Source organism: Tursiops truncatus, chromosome 15 (assembly GCF_011762595.2).
Source record: "Tursiops truncatus isolate mTurTru1 chromosome 15, mTurTru1.mat.Y, whole genome shotgun sequence".
NCBI lineage: Eukaryota > Metazoa > Chordata > Mammalia > Artiodactyla > Delphinidae > Tursiops > Tursiops truncatus.
In genome coordinates this window covers 16,165,118-16,181,348 of record NC_047048.1, presented here as the reverse complement: position 1 = coordinate 16,181,348, position 16,231 = coordinate 16,165,118, and the positions used below count along the sequence as shown (strand labels likewise).

Sequence of the window (16,231 nt, the reverse complement as noted above, 5' to 3'; positions counted from 1 at the left end):
AGGTGTAGCCGGCTCCCAATCGGTTTCTAACGAGAATTCTCCTTCAGAAGAGATTCGTTCTAAGAAAAGGAAGGAACCGCGAGACTCTCCAACTGCCCGCGGAAGGCAAGTTTTGTCTCGCAAAGTTTTGGGTCCAAGCGGCCCGTGACGGATACTCAACGGTCTTCCACCTCACGGCGCCACGATACTGCGCGTGCGCAAGCTCCTGTCAAACGTTTTTCTTCCGAGAAGAAAAACGGCGGGAGCCGCCGGTATCAGGTGGAGCAAAATGGCTCGGGAGAATGAGATGCAGGAGTTCACCCGTAGGTTCTTCCAAGGCCGCCCGGACCTCAGGTGCACCGGAGGTTGGAGGCGGGGTTGTAAAGGGTAGGGGCGGGACAGGGACTCCGTCGTGACACGTGTTTCCGCAGCACGCTTACGCACTCCATCGTGCGGCGGAGGTTCTTGGCTCACGCGGGCCGCGACCACCTGGAGCCCGGGGAGAAGCAGACGCTGAAGCGGCTAGTGGAGGAGGAGCTGCTGAAGATGCAGGTGTGGGCCCGAGCCTGGGCCACCGCAGGCGGGGGTTGTGGCCGTGGAGGAGGGGCCTGAGAGCGGTGGGGCAGAACACAACCTTGATACACGTGATGCTCTCTTGATGCACACACAGGTGGAGGAAGCGGGTGGCAGGGAAAAGAGGCTCGACGTTGCCAAGAAGGCCAAGAGGTCTCCCATCCCCTGCCGTGACCCAGCGAGAAAAAGGTTCCGTTTCAATTCGGAGTCAGGTTAGTGCCTTGTGCATAGTTGGTTCATGTTAAAGGTATTTATTGTGCGTGTGTTATGTTCCAAGGCCTTAGGTGAGGGCGCGTGGCCCGTGAGTCAGGAGCCAGGAACAGGGTGGAGTGAGAGCTGTTTCCTACTGCCCTTCCCTCCATCAGAGCAGGATTCAAGGCAACCAATCCCAAGTGGAGGGAGAAGGGACAGGAGGAACCTGTCCCAACCTCCTCTTCTCTCCACATTCCAGAGCCCAGCTCTGCAGCCTCCAGTCCAGACTGCTTCGGCCTCCCAGCAAAGAATGGGATGGCAGCAGAAGTCAGTCCAGCCGAGGATGAGAATCCAAAGCGAGCCTCAAAGAAAGCAATTGAGGAGAGCAGTGACGAGGAAGAACAGCAGAGGGACCTGACTGCAAAAATGGGATTAGAGAAGGAGGAGGTGAAGGGGAGCAGTGAGGAGGAGGAAGAGGGCTCTGCCAGAAAGAGTAAGGTCTGGAAAGAAGAAAGCAGTGAGGAAGAGGAAGATGAGAAAAAGGAAGAGAAGGAGGAGGAGGAAAAGGAGTCCAAGGACAGGACTAGGAAGAAGCCTGGGACAAACAACAAGCAGGCACCAGGCAAGGCCTCAGCCAGTAGGAAACAGGCCAGGGAGGAGAGTGAAGACAGTGAGGAACGTGCCCAGGGGCCAGGAAAGAAGGCAAAGGGAAAGAAAGGAGCTAAAAGCCACCAGGAGAGTGAAAAGGAGAGTGAGGAGGAGGAGACCCTAGCCAAGAAGAAAGAGAACAGAGAGGAAGAAGAGGATTGGAAACTCACAGCCCAGAGCAGTGGAGGTCAAAGGTCCTCCTCTTTGGAGGAGAGGAGCTGTAAGCAGAAAAGCAGGGCAGCAAGACTGCTGGGATCCCCGGGGGACAGAGAGGAACAGAAGGAAAGATCAGCAGCAGGCAGTGGGAATAGTAGTGGGGAAGATGAAGAGCCCCTAGTGCAGAGGAAGAGCAAAGACAAGACCCAGTGGAAGGGTGGGAAAAGGCAGAGTGGAAGCAGTGAGGAGGATGGGGAAGACAGCTGGAGGAAGATGACGCCAACTACTGGAAAGACAGCCAACGTGGGCAGTATCAATGGTGAGGCAAGTGACTCGGAGAAGGAGGTGAGTGACAGCGAGGCAGAGGGGACCCCCAAGAAGGAGAGGAAGAACCGCTCTTCCAAGAAGAGCTCCAAGAAAGGCAGGACACGAAGCTCCTCCTCCTCTTCCACAGATGGCAGTCCAGAACATAAAGGCAGGAAGGTGAGGGCTGAAGATGGGGTGGGAGGCTACCATCCAGGAAGAGGGAGACCCTGACTCAAGCCCAAAAGGCTTGGCCTTCAGCTGCTATCTTCCCTTGCCAGGCTGGCTCTGGTCGCCCTGGTGAGGACCACCCATCTGTGATGAGGCTAAAGCGCTACATTCGGGCCTGTGGGGCTCATCGAAACTACAAGAAGCTGCTGGGCTCCTGCCGTTCACACAAGGAACGCCTGAGTGTTCTCCGGGCAGAACTGGAAGCCCTGGGCATGAAGGGTGAGGCTGGGCGTGCCCTGGGGGCTGCAGGAGAAGGCCTTGGCTGCTGGGGAGGAGAGGATCACGAGCTTCTTCTGCCCCAGGTAACCCTTCCTTAGAGAAGTGTCGGGCCCTGAAGGAGCAGCGGGAAGAGGCAGCTGAGGTAGCCTCCTTGGACATTACCAACATCATCAGTGGTTCAGGTGAGGGGCTTCCTTCCACTGTCCAGGAGCAGATGGGGCATGGACTTTCTCAGGCAACTCATCTCCTGCTTTCTCATCCCCTCTAGGCCGGCCACGCAGACGCACAGCCTGGAACCCTGCAGGAGCAGCAGCCCCACCAGGGGAGCTATACTGCAGGACCCTGGACTCAGAGGAAGAGCGGCCCCGCCCCCCACCCCCAGACTGGTCACATATGCGTGGCATCATCAGCAGTGATGGCGAGAGCAACTGAGCTCCCCCTGTCCCCAGGAGGGACTTTGCACTTGTAGAAAGCATATACAGCATACCCACCCCAACTCTGCCTGCAGAGCAGAAGCAGCTTTCTTCGGAGAAGACTCGCAGCTCCCAGGGACACAAGTTATTGGGATTCTACTTCTCAACTTCACATTCCCAGTGTAAAGTGTTTACAGGGATTTATTTTTGAAGACTCAATAAAGGAGTGTTTGAATCACCTCATCAAAACTGGTCCCCCACTCTCACCCCCTGTACTTTGGTCCAGGAAGCTGAGGAGTAGCCACTGTCCCCCTGATCTGGTTCCCTTTAATTTCCCCCAGATTCTCCAAAGAAAGTCCCAGCCTCCTGACCCTGCCATCCAGTCTGCCACCAGGCTTGATTCAAAAAGAGTGTGGCTGCTTTCTCCAGCCTGACCAGTGGGCCCCTCTGACCACCCTGCTTTTATTTATTTACTTAGGCCACGCTGTGTGGCATGTGCGATCTTAGTTCCCCCAACAGAGATCAAACCCATGCCCCCTGCAGTGGAAGCAGGGAGTCTTGATCACAGGACCGCCAGGGAAGTCCCTGACCACCCTGCTTTTAGTTGTCTGATAACCTAAAGCTTAGTTGGGAGGAAGATCTGAATAACTGGCCTTAAAAAGAATGTGAAGCACAAAATGAAAGGTCTTGGGAACAGCTATTGTTTATGTCTTTCTTCCCCTTTCTGGAAACAGCCACTTAGTCCACGGGCCGACTCTTTCAGCCTTAAAGCGGTGGGTACAGGGTCTAAACCCGACCAATCAGAGCACCCCAGGCCTCTGGCTACAGATCAAACCAATGAAGTCACTTCAGGACCGCTGGAATTCTTGCTGTTGAGGTTGTTGGCAGGTTGTAAGGTTGGAGCTGCCAGGGGCCTGTGGGTAAGGTGAACCTTCCTGAAAATCTGAAGCCAAAGCAAAGGGAAGCAGAGGTCCAGCGACTGATGACTTCCTTTGAAGCTCTGGATTCAGTCATGTCCAAAGTCAGTAAAGTCACTGAAATTTTTAGTTACACATCCCAGTGAGTTCTCTTTAAATACAAGTAACACTATCACCTGCCACTGAACATTCCTTAACATACACCTTAGACAGAAAAGGTGAGTCCTGGGATCTGTTAGAATAACCAACAGTTTATTAAAAGCTTGCCATGGGGCTCTGTGCCAGCCCCGTAGCTGGGAGGGGCTCTCATGACTGCCCCCAGGCCTGGGAGCAGCCCCTTCTGAGGTTCTTATTTTGTTCCCCTGCCCCAGCTCAAATCTCAATTTAAAAAAAAAAAAAAAAAGGATAAAGGACAAGACGGCACAGGACGTCAGACAGCAACAGGGGAATGGAGAGACCCAGGCATCCTGACCCCAAGACCCCATCCTGATCTTTCTTTCAGGAAGACCTTTTCCTCCCGTTCTCCCCACCCCAGGCCCCAGACCTGCTCTGTCACATCCCAGGTCTGGGGGGCCTGGCGTCCCCAAGTCCATGGCCCCATTCCAGGGGGTAGTATAGTTCGCTTTATATAATATATCTAGACCCACCCTTCCCCTCCCCCAGGGGACTAGATGAATATTTGACACGCATATCTCCCTCCTTTCCCGAGGCCGTGATGGAGAGAAACCCTGGCACCATGGTGGGGAGGCAGGGGCTCCTGGTCAGCCTTGAGGCACCTATGCCCAAGCTGGCCTTGGGCCACTGGCCAGCCCAAGAAGCTCATGAGATAAGGTCTGAGGGGAGCTGGAGCCAACTTCCTGTCCCCCACCCTTGGATGGACCTCAGGCTTAGAGCCTCCAGGATCAGGCTCCACCCACCCCTGCCTCATTCATCGGCTTATCCACCTTGTACTTCAGGAATAGAAGTGGGAGGAACCATTGAGGATGTGGGAAGCGACACTGGTGCTGCGGCTCAGAGGCCCAGGCACTGCAGCAGCAGGTGGGCCCACATTGTCACTGCCACTGCCCCCCGAGGCTGCTCGTCGCAGGGGCTGGGGGCTGTTTCTTAGCAGCAGCAGGGCTCCACCACGGGGTGTCCCACTCTGTGCTGGGGGCCCCAGCCAGCTTGGGGGACCCGGGGGAGCCAGGAGAGAGGGCTGACGCCAGGCTGGGGGGGGCATGCCTGGTGGAGGAGGGCCATGGCTCCAGTGCGCCCCTGAACGGGGAACAGGACGGGAGGGCCAGGCGGGGGCAGGGGGTGGAGCAGGATAGCCCTGGGCAGCAGCCTCAGCTGGGATGCCCCCCAGAGCCATACTGGAGAAGCCCAGCCTCATGCTCTCAGCATCGAAAGCCTCGATCTCACGGGCCTGCCGCTCGAGCAAACTCCGGATTCGCTCAGAGCGCCCCGTCTGCAGGGCCAGCAGCTCCTCTTCCACCTGAGGCACCCAGAATAGAGGTCAGAGGGTCTGGGGTGGGGGCTGCCCTCCCCACCCCATCCTGGAAGCCCAGCCCTCTTACCCGCTGCTCCAGCAGTGCCCGCCTCAGAGCTACTCTCTGCTCCAGCTCCCGCAGCTCCCTCTCGTGTTGACTCTCCGTGCGGATCTTGATCTTGCTCTGGTAAGCATTGAGCAGCTCCAGCTCCTGTTGAAGCTGCTGCCGAAGGGCCTGGAACTCTGCCTCCTGGGTCTCATCAAGCCGCAGCTAGAGATTAGGTAGAGCAAGTTTTCGGGGCCTCCTCCCCTACCCCCACAATCCTCCCCTGCCCCAGCAGGCCTGGGCCCTCAGGTTTCAAGAAGCAGCCAGTCTCAACATCTATCAAAATGAAAGGTCGTCATACCCTGTGACACAGCAATTACACTTCCAGGAATTTATCCCCCAGGTATACTTGCACATGTGCTCGAAGGTGTTCACTGAAGCGTTGTAATAGCAAAATACTGGAAACAACCTAAATGTCCACCGATAAGGGATGGGTTAAATAAATTATGGTACATCCATACCATGGAAAACTCTATGCTCTTAAAAAATGAGATATGTGTACTGACATGGAAAGATGTCCAAGAAATACAAGGTGGAAAAAGAAGTTAGAGACCAGTATATAAAGTATGATTCCACTTTTGTTTAAAATTTTTATATAATTTTCTAAATATGCATAGGAAAAAATCTAAAATACAATTAATTGTTAACAACAGTTACCTCTGAGAGGTGGGTTAGGTGAGGGAACGGCAATGAATAAGAACACTTCTACTTTTTACAGTGTTATTTTAAGTGGCCTATTCCAGTGTGATGTGTGATCACTTTTAGAACAGCAAACTTCAAAATCCTCCAGAAGTCTGAGCAAATTGGCCTGAGGGCCACAATCATTTTTATTTGTTCCCTGTTCACAGATTAAACTAACTCAGGCCCAGGAAAAAATTACATCCACTCTTTCCTTGGTGGTTCTTGGGTGGAGTAGGCAGGCTGGCTTTGTCAAGACCTTAAGAAAATACTTAAGAGAAATAGTAAAACCATTGCAGAGAATACCAACAGTGGAAGAATATCTGAGTTTCCCAAGAGCAAAAAGCCCTATCTCTGTCTACACCCCCCACCTGCAGTGCCCACAGCTAAGCTGGAAATACAAAGGCCAACCTCCACCACGCTCCCTCCCTGGACCCCAGGCCTCACCGCCTGTGAGCTGAGCATCTCTGAGATGGACTGGTCGTACTGCTCAGCTAGGATTGCCAGCTTGCGGGTCTGTTCTTCCTTGAGCCGCTTAAGGAGGCTCTTGTGCTGAGCTTTGGGCGTGGTCTCCAGCAAGTGTGCCCGCAGAGCCTTGTACTGCCGAGTCTGGATCTTACACGTCTCCTGGAACTGCTTCTTGATCTGCAGCTCCTTAGACTATGCAGTGGACGGACCAAGGGGAGATGGGGGCAGGGGAGAGGAGGAGGAGGAACAACCAGGGGAAAGGGAGAAGAAAGAGAGGAGGAGAGGAGACAGAAGCAGAGACAAGAAGAGGGAGAGAAACAGAAAACATGTTAGACAGAGGGGGCGGGGGGAGCTGTATACAGACAGACATGGAGAGATGGGATTGTGTTGAGAGAGATCAGGAAGATTCTCAATGGGCAAGAGATGCAAAGAAAACAAGACATCTTCCAAGAGCACGTTCACAGAGTTGGGTGGAAAACTCACAAGAAACAGCAGGAGAGTTCATGGACAGGGAACTGAGAATCTTGAGAGTACTGAGTGCACACAAGAAGCTTTGACCATGCAAAGAGGGAGAAAATACAACCTAGAGATAGACGCCTGTGAGCAGATACAGAATATGAACAAGTGAGAAAACCAAGTCACTCAACATACACATGGAAGACAGCAACACAGCTGAGGAAAGGCAGAGGAAGTCCCAGGTTCATCACCTCAGGGTGGGAGGGAGGGAAGGATAAGCACCAAGCTAAGAAATGGGTAAGATGGGTGGCCCCATCTCGGGCCACATAAGGGAAAGGGGCAAAGGAGGTGGCCAGAAAGGGCCCGACAAGTTCAACAGGCCAGCAGCTGCCACCCTGACCAGATATCCACATTCCAGCCCGGCCCCTTGTATACTCAGCTCCCACTCCAAGCCCACAACCAACCCCATTTCCGCAGCCCCCACACTGTCTGGGCCCCCAAACTCACCACCCCCTACTGTGGACAGTTTGCAGTGCCATCCCCCCAGCCCTCTAGGGTAATGCCTGATGCCAGGAGAGAAACTCAGCTCCCAGACAGAAGGCAACCACGTAGGGAGTGAGTTGGGAGGAAAGGCAGTGAATGAGGACAAAAGGACCCAGAACCTGAGGACTCTCGGGGAGGAATCCACAAACAGGGGAACTGTGGGACCAAGAAGTTCTGGAGAAGCTCAACAGGGGCCCAGACCCCTGAACTGGTGGTGGTCATGGTGCAACGAAGCTATGAAGGTAGAGAGGATGAGGCTGAGGAGTGAAAGGGGTTGAGATAACGTAGATGGGGTGAAGAGGTCATGGAACTGGGGGCCAAGGGTCCAGATTGGGGGCATACCGGGGAGGCTAGGCGGCAGGACAAAGCAGACAGAGGCAGCCTGGGCCAAAGGTACAGTTCCGCTCAGATATTTTATTTGTGTTTGTCTTTTTCTTTTTTTGGTGGGGGAAAGGGGACAGGTTGGAAGGGAGACAGAAAAACAAAATCAAAGAGAGAAAAAAAAAACATGACTCTTCCCACCCACTGCCACCCCTGGCCCCAGGCCTGAGTCGATGAGGGTGAGGATGAGCACACACAGTGGGAGAACAGCAATAACTTAGGGTGTGGGGGGGAGCATCAGGAGAACACAAAATGTAATCTCCGGACTCCACGGTGGAGGAGGCTGCCTGTCTAGAGGCCCAAAGGGCTAGGGGTGAGGTGGGGAAGCATACCGAGGAAGGAGTGGTGAAAGGGAGGAGAGGACTGGGACTGGAGAAACTTCACTGAGTAGTGGGAGATAAAGTGCTCAATGCTCTAGATTTGGGCTGGGGAGAAGCTAGAGTTGGTTACCTCCAGGGAGGCAGGGCCCGGGACTGGCGGGTTCGGGATCTCCGCCCAGCTAGAGTCTCTGGTGGTGGTTGGTGGGAGGCAGGGGGGCCTAGCCGGCGCTGGCTGCGTGGTAGCAGCCGGGGGATACGGCTGGGCCGCTCACCCCGAAGCAGACCCCAACTGGCCAGTGTGTGGATGGCCCAGGGGGGCAAGCGGGTGGCTAAACCTTGGCTGGCCCGTGCCAGGCGCCAGTTCCAGCCCTTGCACAGGGCCCAAAACCTTGCCAACAGGGCTAGTGGGTGTCGGGCAGTGCGAGGATTACCCCGCCGGGGCCCAGGGACAGGCAGACGGCTGCGGAAGCCATCCTTGTTGGTCTTGGGGTAGAGTGCAAATAGGCCCCGATCCCCCACAGCCCCACAGCCCTGTAGGGCCCTGAAGGCCATGGGCGACAGACGCAGCAGAGCGCGCAACCAGAGTCGAGAGATGCCCCGGCGCATCCGAGGGCCCTGCTGCCGCACCCATTTGCCCCCAGCCGCCATAGCTGCCAGAGGTAGAGCCAAGCCTGGCCAGGCTAGGAGCCAGGCAGCCCCAAGGCCCAGAGGGACACCCATAAGACCTCGGCGCCAGCTCAGACTGAGGACGGCCCCCAGTGCGGTGCCCTGAGCCAGGAGTAGGAATAGACTAGGGGGCAGGTGCAGAGCTGTACAAAGCAGTAGGTAGGAGGCCCCCAGGCCCACCAGCCCCACCTCAAGGGCCAGCAGGGCTGCCTGCAGGCCACCCCCACCCTGGGCCGCCAGCAGTGGGAGCAGCAGCAGAAGTAGTAGGGGCAAGAGGCCAGAGGAGGACCCCACTGCAAAGGAGAGTCCAGCCAAGAGGCCATGGGACAGGAGTCCAGGGAGCTGGCTAGTAGGGCTGGGCCTCAGATGTGTTGGAGGGGGTTCAGGGGGGATGTCTGGTGAGGGACAGCCATCTCCAGAATCCCTCGGGGTCCTAAATGGAGCACCCTCCTCCTCTTCCTCCTCCTCCTCAGGGACTGGGGTCAGTGTTGGACCCTGGACCCAGCCAAGCTCAAACTCCTCATCCAAGAAGCTACCATCCTCCTTCCCCCACAACCTCCATTCCCCGGATGCCTCCTGGCCCACAATGCTCCTCTCCTGGGGTGCCGGCGATGGAACTCTAAGCTCCTCTATCTCCTGCTCAGGTAGCCCCCAAACTTCCTCATCAACCAAACTCCTATGTTTCTGTGGACTGGGACTAGGGGTTCCTGACTCTTCCCCCAATATCCTCTGCTCCTCTGGCTCCAAGGCAACCCCTTCCTTCCCCAGAATCCTTCTCTCTGGAACTGCTTCCTCCTCCTCTCCCAGAATTCTTTGGTCTGCCTCCTGGCCAGATGAGCAGGACTGCTCTTCTCTAGGGGTGCCTGTGTTAGGTGGTCCCAGAGCCCCAGGAATGGGGAGCGGGAGGCCCAGGGGACGCTGGCCTGCACGTACTTTGAGGCTCTTGGGCTGCTGGCGAACCTGGGCTGCATGCTTCTGCCGCAACTCTTGCTCACGCCGCTTATTGTACTCCAGCTGGTTGCCCAGCTCCGTCTGGTGCTGCAGGCGGGTGAGCTCAGCCCGCGTGCGCTGTACGGCCTGGAGCTGCCGTAGCTCCAGCTCCCGTGTGGCCTCATGCTGCCGTAGCAGCAATGCACACTCCAAGTCCTTCTGTGTCTGTTTCTTGTTCAAGTCCTGAGGCAAAAGGGAGGCAGGGCCCAGAAACTGGTCAGAAAGCCTTGTTGGTGTCAAGGAAGTGAGAGGCCCAGGACTCCTTGGCAGAGGGAGCCGAGGGTGGGGAGATGAGGGGTGTAGATGAGAGGTGTAAGGGAGCCAAGCTCCTAGCTGGCCTGGGAACTCTAGCAGGGTCTACTGGGCACGAGAAGCGAAAGAGGTGTTGAAGAGAAGCCGAGCTGTGACACGAATGAGGGCAGATGGGAAAGACAACCACAAGTGAGGCAAATGGAAAAGGGTAGGTGCCTGGGATCTGGGAGGGGAACAGGGAGGGGGTGGCCTACCTCTCGAAGCAGGTCCTGGTCCAGGCTGTGACGAGCCAGCAGCATCTTGCGCTTGTACTGGCGACACTGCAGCTCAAAGTACTGGCGCTGCCGCCGCAGCAGTCCAGCCTCCTCCTCTGCCTGGCACTGCTGTAGCTGCTCCTTCTGCCGCAAAAGCCACTCAGCCTTCTCCCGCTTGGGTGTGCTGGGGTTCTCCTGGAGCTCCTAGGAAAGGGTAGCAGAGCAAGGAGGTCAGGGCCCGCCTCACCCTCCATCAACCCCACCCACTGCTGCAGCCCTATCCCACCTCCTTCAGCTGCTCCTTCCGAAGTTTGTAGGTTCGCTTCTGCGCCTCCAGCAGGGCAGCCAGCTCCTTCTTCTGCTGCCCGAGGATGTGCTGCTGGAACTTACGCTCCTCAGCCTGGGCAGCTCGCGCCTCCTTCTCACCGATAGCCTGGTGCCGCCTTGACAGCTTTTCAGCCTCAGCCCCAAAGCCAGCCCGCTGCGCCTCGAGCTCCCGCTGCAGCCGCGCACTGTGCTCCTCACGCTCGCCCCTCAACCTCGACTCCAACGCCAGCAGCTGTTTCTGGTGCTGTCGTCGCATCCGCTTATAGCCACTCAGCTGCTCCCGCAGGGCTGAGTCCTGCTCATGCTCCTGGATCTGACGGCTGACCTGGGGGCGGCAGAAAGGATGAGAAGTGGGGCGCAGCCCTGGCCCCCATTTTATTAACACACATAGTCTTCGTGCTCTATGGGGGAAGAACGTGAGTGTTAGCCTTATGGGTTTAATTCTCATTTGATATCTTCCTCACGCTTAACCTCTCTGAGCCTGCCACCTCAACTGGATCATGGAGATATCTCCTTCAGAGGTTGGTGAGACTGAATGAAACAAGAAAAAGTGCTGAGCACAGGGTTTTGCATAAAAGTAGGAACAATTCAGATTAATTCAAAAGAATGAAAGAATCAGACAGACCTGGGACCAGATCCCAGCTCTGTCACTTACTAACCATGTGACCTCAAGCAAGTTAATGCTGCTAAGCCTTAGCTCTATTAAATGGGACAATAACACCTCCTCACAGGGGGCGGGGAGATTAACTTTGATACCTATGTAATAGTGTCTAGAACACTCTGAACCAGTAAGTGATGGTTCCTTCCCCTTCAGCAAACACTGAAGACCCTTTACAGCTCAGATACGGAGCCAGAATATGGACCATGGGACACTGGAATAACAAGAACACTGGGCCTGGATGTCCTCATCTGAAGTTTGAGCTCAGATCCCACTGTCAAGGGCTATGTCAATGTACCCCAAACTAGTCCAGGTGGCCAAACCCCTGGAGATCACAGACCTCTCTACACAGTACCACAAAGCACCAAGCATCACAGGGTCTGAAGAGTTGTCCTAAAAGAACAACCAGCCATAAGCAGAGGCTACAAGAACATACTAGACCAACCAGTGGCCTCCAAGGGGACCATCGAAGCTTACAGCTGAACAGGAATGTAATCTAAAAGTTTATTAAAAGTATGGACGAAAAACTATGTTTTAGGAAAAGTATACCCCTTTTCCTATGAACTGAGAAAAACATCGCTGTTACTTTAAGAGAGGACCAAGGTCCTGGTTACAGAATTTGGGAAGCACCAAAGGTAGCCCCCCCTGAGTCACAGCTGTTTCATCTCACAAATGGGATCATACCCTCACCCTCCCAGAAGAGCTGGAAGGATTAAATACAGGGATATGTGTGGGCCTGAAAGCCAATTACTGGCACAGGCAGGTACCTGTACACCATCTCTGCCCTCTAGGGGCACAGAATCCAGCAAACCTGTCATCATGCTGTTCAGGAGTACCACAGCACAGGATATGAAGCACCTGGCTGGCCAGGAGCCTGGGAAGGCATGCCAGGAGATGCTATTTAAGTCCAGCCACAAAAATGGAGTACGAGCTGGGCAATGTGACCAAAATAGTCTATTGGGAGAAGGGAGGGGAGAGGGGAGGGTTTAGGTGAGACGGTCGAGGTGAGAAGGCAAGAGACAGCAACACAAAGTGAGGGTGGAATCTGGACTTAATCATATGCCACAGGGAGAAAGTCATTTCTGGACTTAGATAGCCTGGGGCATCCAGGATGGCTGCACTTACCAGGGAGGCAGTACGGATGGTGGCAAAATGGTCCCGGTTGCGGCAGTAGGCCCGTCGGCGGGCAGAAGAGGTGGTGGATGTGGGAGCCGGGGCTGCAGGTGGCTGGAGAGGGCCTGGGGTCATCTCTGGCTGGTAGGGGTCATCATAGAGGTTGTCAGAGCCCTAGAGGAAGGGAAGGTGGAAGGAATGCCCAAGGCTCAGAGGTCAATGGGCCCACAGGGAGTTCCCTGGAGACCCAGGCAGACTTAGAGAAGGAGCAGTCACGCATGGGAGGGAGAGCAGGGAACCAAGGTGATTCCTGAGAAGGGGAGCTGGGGCTCGGCCCTGCCGCTGTCAGGCCTACTCAGGGTGAGCTGCATACCGGCAGCCGGTGGATGATGGAGCTGTGGGAGGTGACTGTGTGCTCGCCCTCCTGCATCATGGCCATCTCCCGGGCTTCAGGGCCTTCTTCCTCCTCCTCCTCCTCCTCCTCCTCCTCTTCCTCCTCCTCATTGTCAGAGGCATCTGCTAGGCTGTTGACTGAACTGCTCTGGCTGGAGGCGCTGATGGACATGCTGGGCACTGAATGGCTACTCTCTAGACTGGTCAGCGTCCCGGCCCGGTGCATGTAGGGCTCTGCCTCCTGTGGACAGGGCACAGGCTGTTGGGCAGGGAAGGGGAAGGACAAGGGATGTGCATACGGAGGTAGCACAAAGAGACAGGGAGTATGGAGAAGGGTGGGGAGGGGCGCCAAGCAACCGCTAGGAGGCAAGCACAACATGGTGGTGAAGAAGGGTGGCAGGGCAAGCCGGGTCACCTCCTCCTCCTCTGGGGCCTCAGCGCCAGGGCCATTGGGCGCCTCTTGGAACAGTATCTTCTTCATTTTGCGGTACTGCAGATTGTCCAGCTCCCGAACAGCATCCTTGGTCCTCTGGATTAAGTCCATGATGACTGTGGGTGGCCGCTCCCGGAGCACAAAGCGGTGCTGGGGGAAGAGAGCACTGAGGCCTGCCGCCAAGCACCTCCCGCATCCCAATATCCCGTGGATCCTGGCATTCCCTCTGGCCTGAGGCACTCCCCTGGGGCCCATGCCCAACACAGGTTGATGCTGGCCTTGTCCCAACCCCTCCTCCCACATTAATTTTTACCACCCCGTCTCTACTCCCCACACAGTCTCTTGTTCCTCCAGGCATGGCTGACAGGCAAGAAGAGCCAGGAGATCTGGATTCTAGTCCAGGTCTTCTATCAAAGTGCTCTGTGCCCCTGGACACGTCATGAGGCCTCTCTGGGCCTCATAAAGCATCCCACAATTATAAAACAAGTAGGTCAGGGTAGACAATCCAAGTCAGTTCCCAACTAGGGGTCCTTAGGCCCCTATGGATCTCTGAAGGGAATGGGGGCCCCTCTACTTTTGGTAACTCAAAAAACCCCTAAGGGAAATCATACATTTCCCCACGACAAGGCTACACAGGCTTTTGGCTTGAATTACATCAGATTGGTGTGGTAACCCTGGTTATTGCACACTGGCCAGAAATTCTGGCTGGCAATTATATATATCTTTGATTAATAAAAGACGGGAAAACAAATGATTACTTAATAAATAAAGGCAATCTGGTAGACAAAACCCTGCAAAACACAGAGTCCACTGGGCACTGGGGATGGGGGTGGGAATTCATAAATGAAGTTCTCAGTGGAGGAAGAATCAGGACTCACTAATTTCACTGAGGGGTTTCTGTGGCTCCAACAAGCTACAGTTCTAGGAGAATGCTAGGCCAGTGAGCCCTCACCTTCAGAAGAACCTCTGAGGTTGGTCTGTCTTGAGGGATTTTCTGAAGGCAGGAGTCGACAAAATTCCGGAAGTACTCAGACCTAGAAGTCACAGCAGGGGAAGGGTGGGGAGGGCGTGAGCCAGGCAGCCTTACCCCTATGGCCTAACCCCTGGGCCCAGGAATCCCAGTCCTCACCAGTGTCCTGACTGGAGCACGGGGGACTCGTTCTGTGCAATGTGGTATAAGGCACTCATCGCATTCATGTTAAACAGCGGTGGTTTCCGTTCCGCTACAGAGAAAGGTCAACGGGGAGAAGGTGAGAGGTGGCAGGTGGGCAGAGGAGACTGGAATGGAAATCAGAAGACTTGGGCTCACACCCCAGCTCCCTGACTTCCTCACTCCATGACCCTGAGCGATTCCCATAATCTCAATTAATCCTTCCTCTGTAAGACGCAGCACGCATCCTCTCCACTGCACATGGGTGGAATAGGTATCAAAGAAAATAACACATGCAAAAGCACGAATGAAGGCAGAAGAAAGCACATTCAGTTGCCGACCCAACTAATATTTATCAGGTGCCAAATCAGAGCAAAAAACTCGCTTAAGTATTACGGGCAAGATGAAAAGCAATAGACAGGCCCTGTCCTCAAGGAACTTCCAGTCTAATAGGGAAGATTAAATAGGATTGAACAAATAGCATCAAGTTCAAAGTGCTAATTGGCACAAGAGGAAAACAGGTAAATGGCTGGGAAGCTGGGTGTGTGGTGGGACTGCAAACTGGTACATTCGCAGGGGATTCAGGGAAGCTATTTTGGAAAAAGGGATATTGGATGCAGGCCTCAGATCAGAAGTCACAAACTAGAAGCCCCTTGTGGCCCAGACAAATGCTTTGTGTTGGTTTTGGTTTTTGCCTAAACAGTGATTTTTAAATTCTGATAATAATAATGAAATAATAACCTAAATTTCCAGTTTCTCTTAAAAACTTAGATCTGGTGGAATGGAGCCTACATTCCTGCATAACAATGGGCTGGAGCTAAGCAACAGCTGCCCTCTTCAGGTGGGAACAGCAACCTCCGGTTTGCTGTAGTCTCCTCCATATTGCTTCCCTGATACTGACTATCCATTGCCATTTATAATAAAGATTGATGGGTTTTTTCAATAGTAGAGAAATAGTTCCCTGCACCCATGTCTCTGCCAAAAACTAGGAATAAAATGGACAGCTCTAGATTTTTCTTATACCTGGCCTGCTTCACATATTTCCATCGCCTATCTGGTCATGGCCTTAAATGGTAAATGTAGACATGTGTAGATGGAGGGAAAGGCAAGTCCAAATCTCCAACCTTGGGCACAGGAAACAATACAAACAAAGGTAATTAAGAGAAAAATTCAGAACTTGTTAAGAGGAAAGCCAGCCTTTAGGAAGCAGAGCCTTTAGCTTGGTGGAAACAAGGATGGGGATGGCTTCAGTCTTGAAGGCAATGGGGAGCCACTGACAGCTCTGAGGAGAAGAGAAAACAACAGCACATCTCTCTGATGTAAAAGAGACTGGGAGGAAGAAGAGACGGGCAGTGGGAGAGATCACTGCAGGAAATTGTTGGTAAGAGTAACTGATAACATCTCTTTCTTGGGCAACTATTTTGTGCCTGGCACCGTGTTGGGGGCTTTACAAACATTATCTCACTAAAACAGTTGTTTCAATAGCACTGGCTGGCAGAGATGAGAACCTCAACATGGCTTCAAGACCTCGTGAACTCACTGAGCCTAACTCTCTGGCCTTATCACTCACTGTTCTTCGTTAACACACGCAATATTCCAAACAACTGAGGCTAGTCTCAGCTCCCCAGGCATGCTCCTCTGTCTGGAATACTTTTCCCTGCAGTCTTTCAAAGCTACCTATTTATTTGTCTTGTGGTTGTTTAGACATCTCTGCTACAAGGAGACCTTCCTCAGCCCCTAACTAGGTCAAATACCTTGTTTTTTGGTTGTACTGCTCCCATATCTTCTCCATTCAGCTTTTCTTACATTGAAAGAAAACATGCCTATTTCCTCAACTTGAATGTAAGCTCCAAGAGGGCAAGAACCTCATTCACTGCTCTACCCCCAGAACCTACTAGCACAGTGCATGGCACACAGTGGGCACCCAAAAAAGATTTAGAACTA

At 54.1% G+C, this 16,231-nt stretch overlaps 2 protein-coding genes across 4 annotated transcripts in view; one reads left to right on the top strand and one right to left on the bottom strand.

Annotated features, from left to right (window-relative positions):
- The first annotated feature begins 204 nt into the window (after positions 1–204).
- Positions 205–4,041, top strand: HIRIP3 (HIRA interacting protein 3). Its single transcript, XM_019922015.3, has 7 exons — positions 205–333; positions 411–531; positions 650–764; positions 1,004–2,031; positions 2,133–2,301; positions 2,385–2,483; positions 2,570–4,041. The coding sequence occupies exons 1-7, from the start codon at positions 269–271 to the stop codon at positions 2,731–2,733; spliced, it is 1,761 nt and encodes a 586-aa protein (XP_019777574.2). The 5' UTR covers positions 205–268; the 3' UTR covers positions 2,734–4,041.
- Positions 3,863–16,231, bottom strand: part of TAOK2 (TAO kinase 2) — a 19,083-nt gene continuing 6,714 nt past the window's right edge. For 2 of the 3 annotated variants that reach the window (XM_073792134.1, XM_033840127.2), the window contains exons 9-16: positions 14,267–14,360; positions 14,090–14,171; positions 13,120–13,287; positions 12,685–12,945; positions 12,324–12,485; positions 10,500–10,865; positions 10,214–10,417; positions 7,745–9,890 (exon numbers count right to left, since the gene is read on the bottom strand). In XM_073792134.1, the coding sequence (XP_073648235.1) occupies positions 8,178–9,890; positions 10,214–10,417; positions 10,500–10,865; positions 12,324–12,485; positions 12,685–12,945; positions 13,120–13,287; positions 14,090–14,171; positions 14,267–14,360 (3,050 nt within the window). In that variant the 3' untranslated portion in view covers positions 7,745–8,177. Of the gene's footprint in view, positions 5,106–5,187; positions 5,371–6,330; positions 6,544–7,744; positions 9,891–10,213; positions 10,418–10,499; positions 10,866–12,323; positions 12,486–12,684; positions 12,946–13,119; positions 13,288–14,089; positions 14,172–14,266; positions 14,361–16,231 lie in introns of those variants that run through there. The other variant, XM_033840128.2, reaches the window with a different exon arrangement.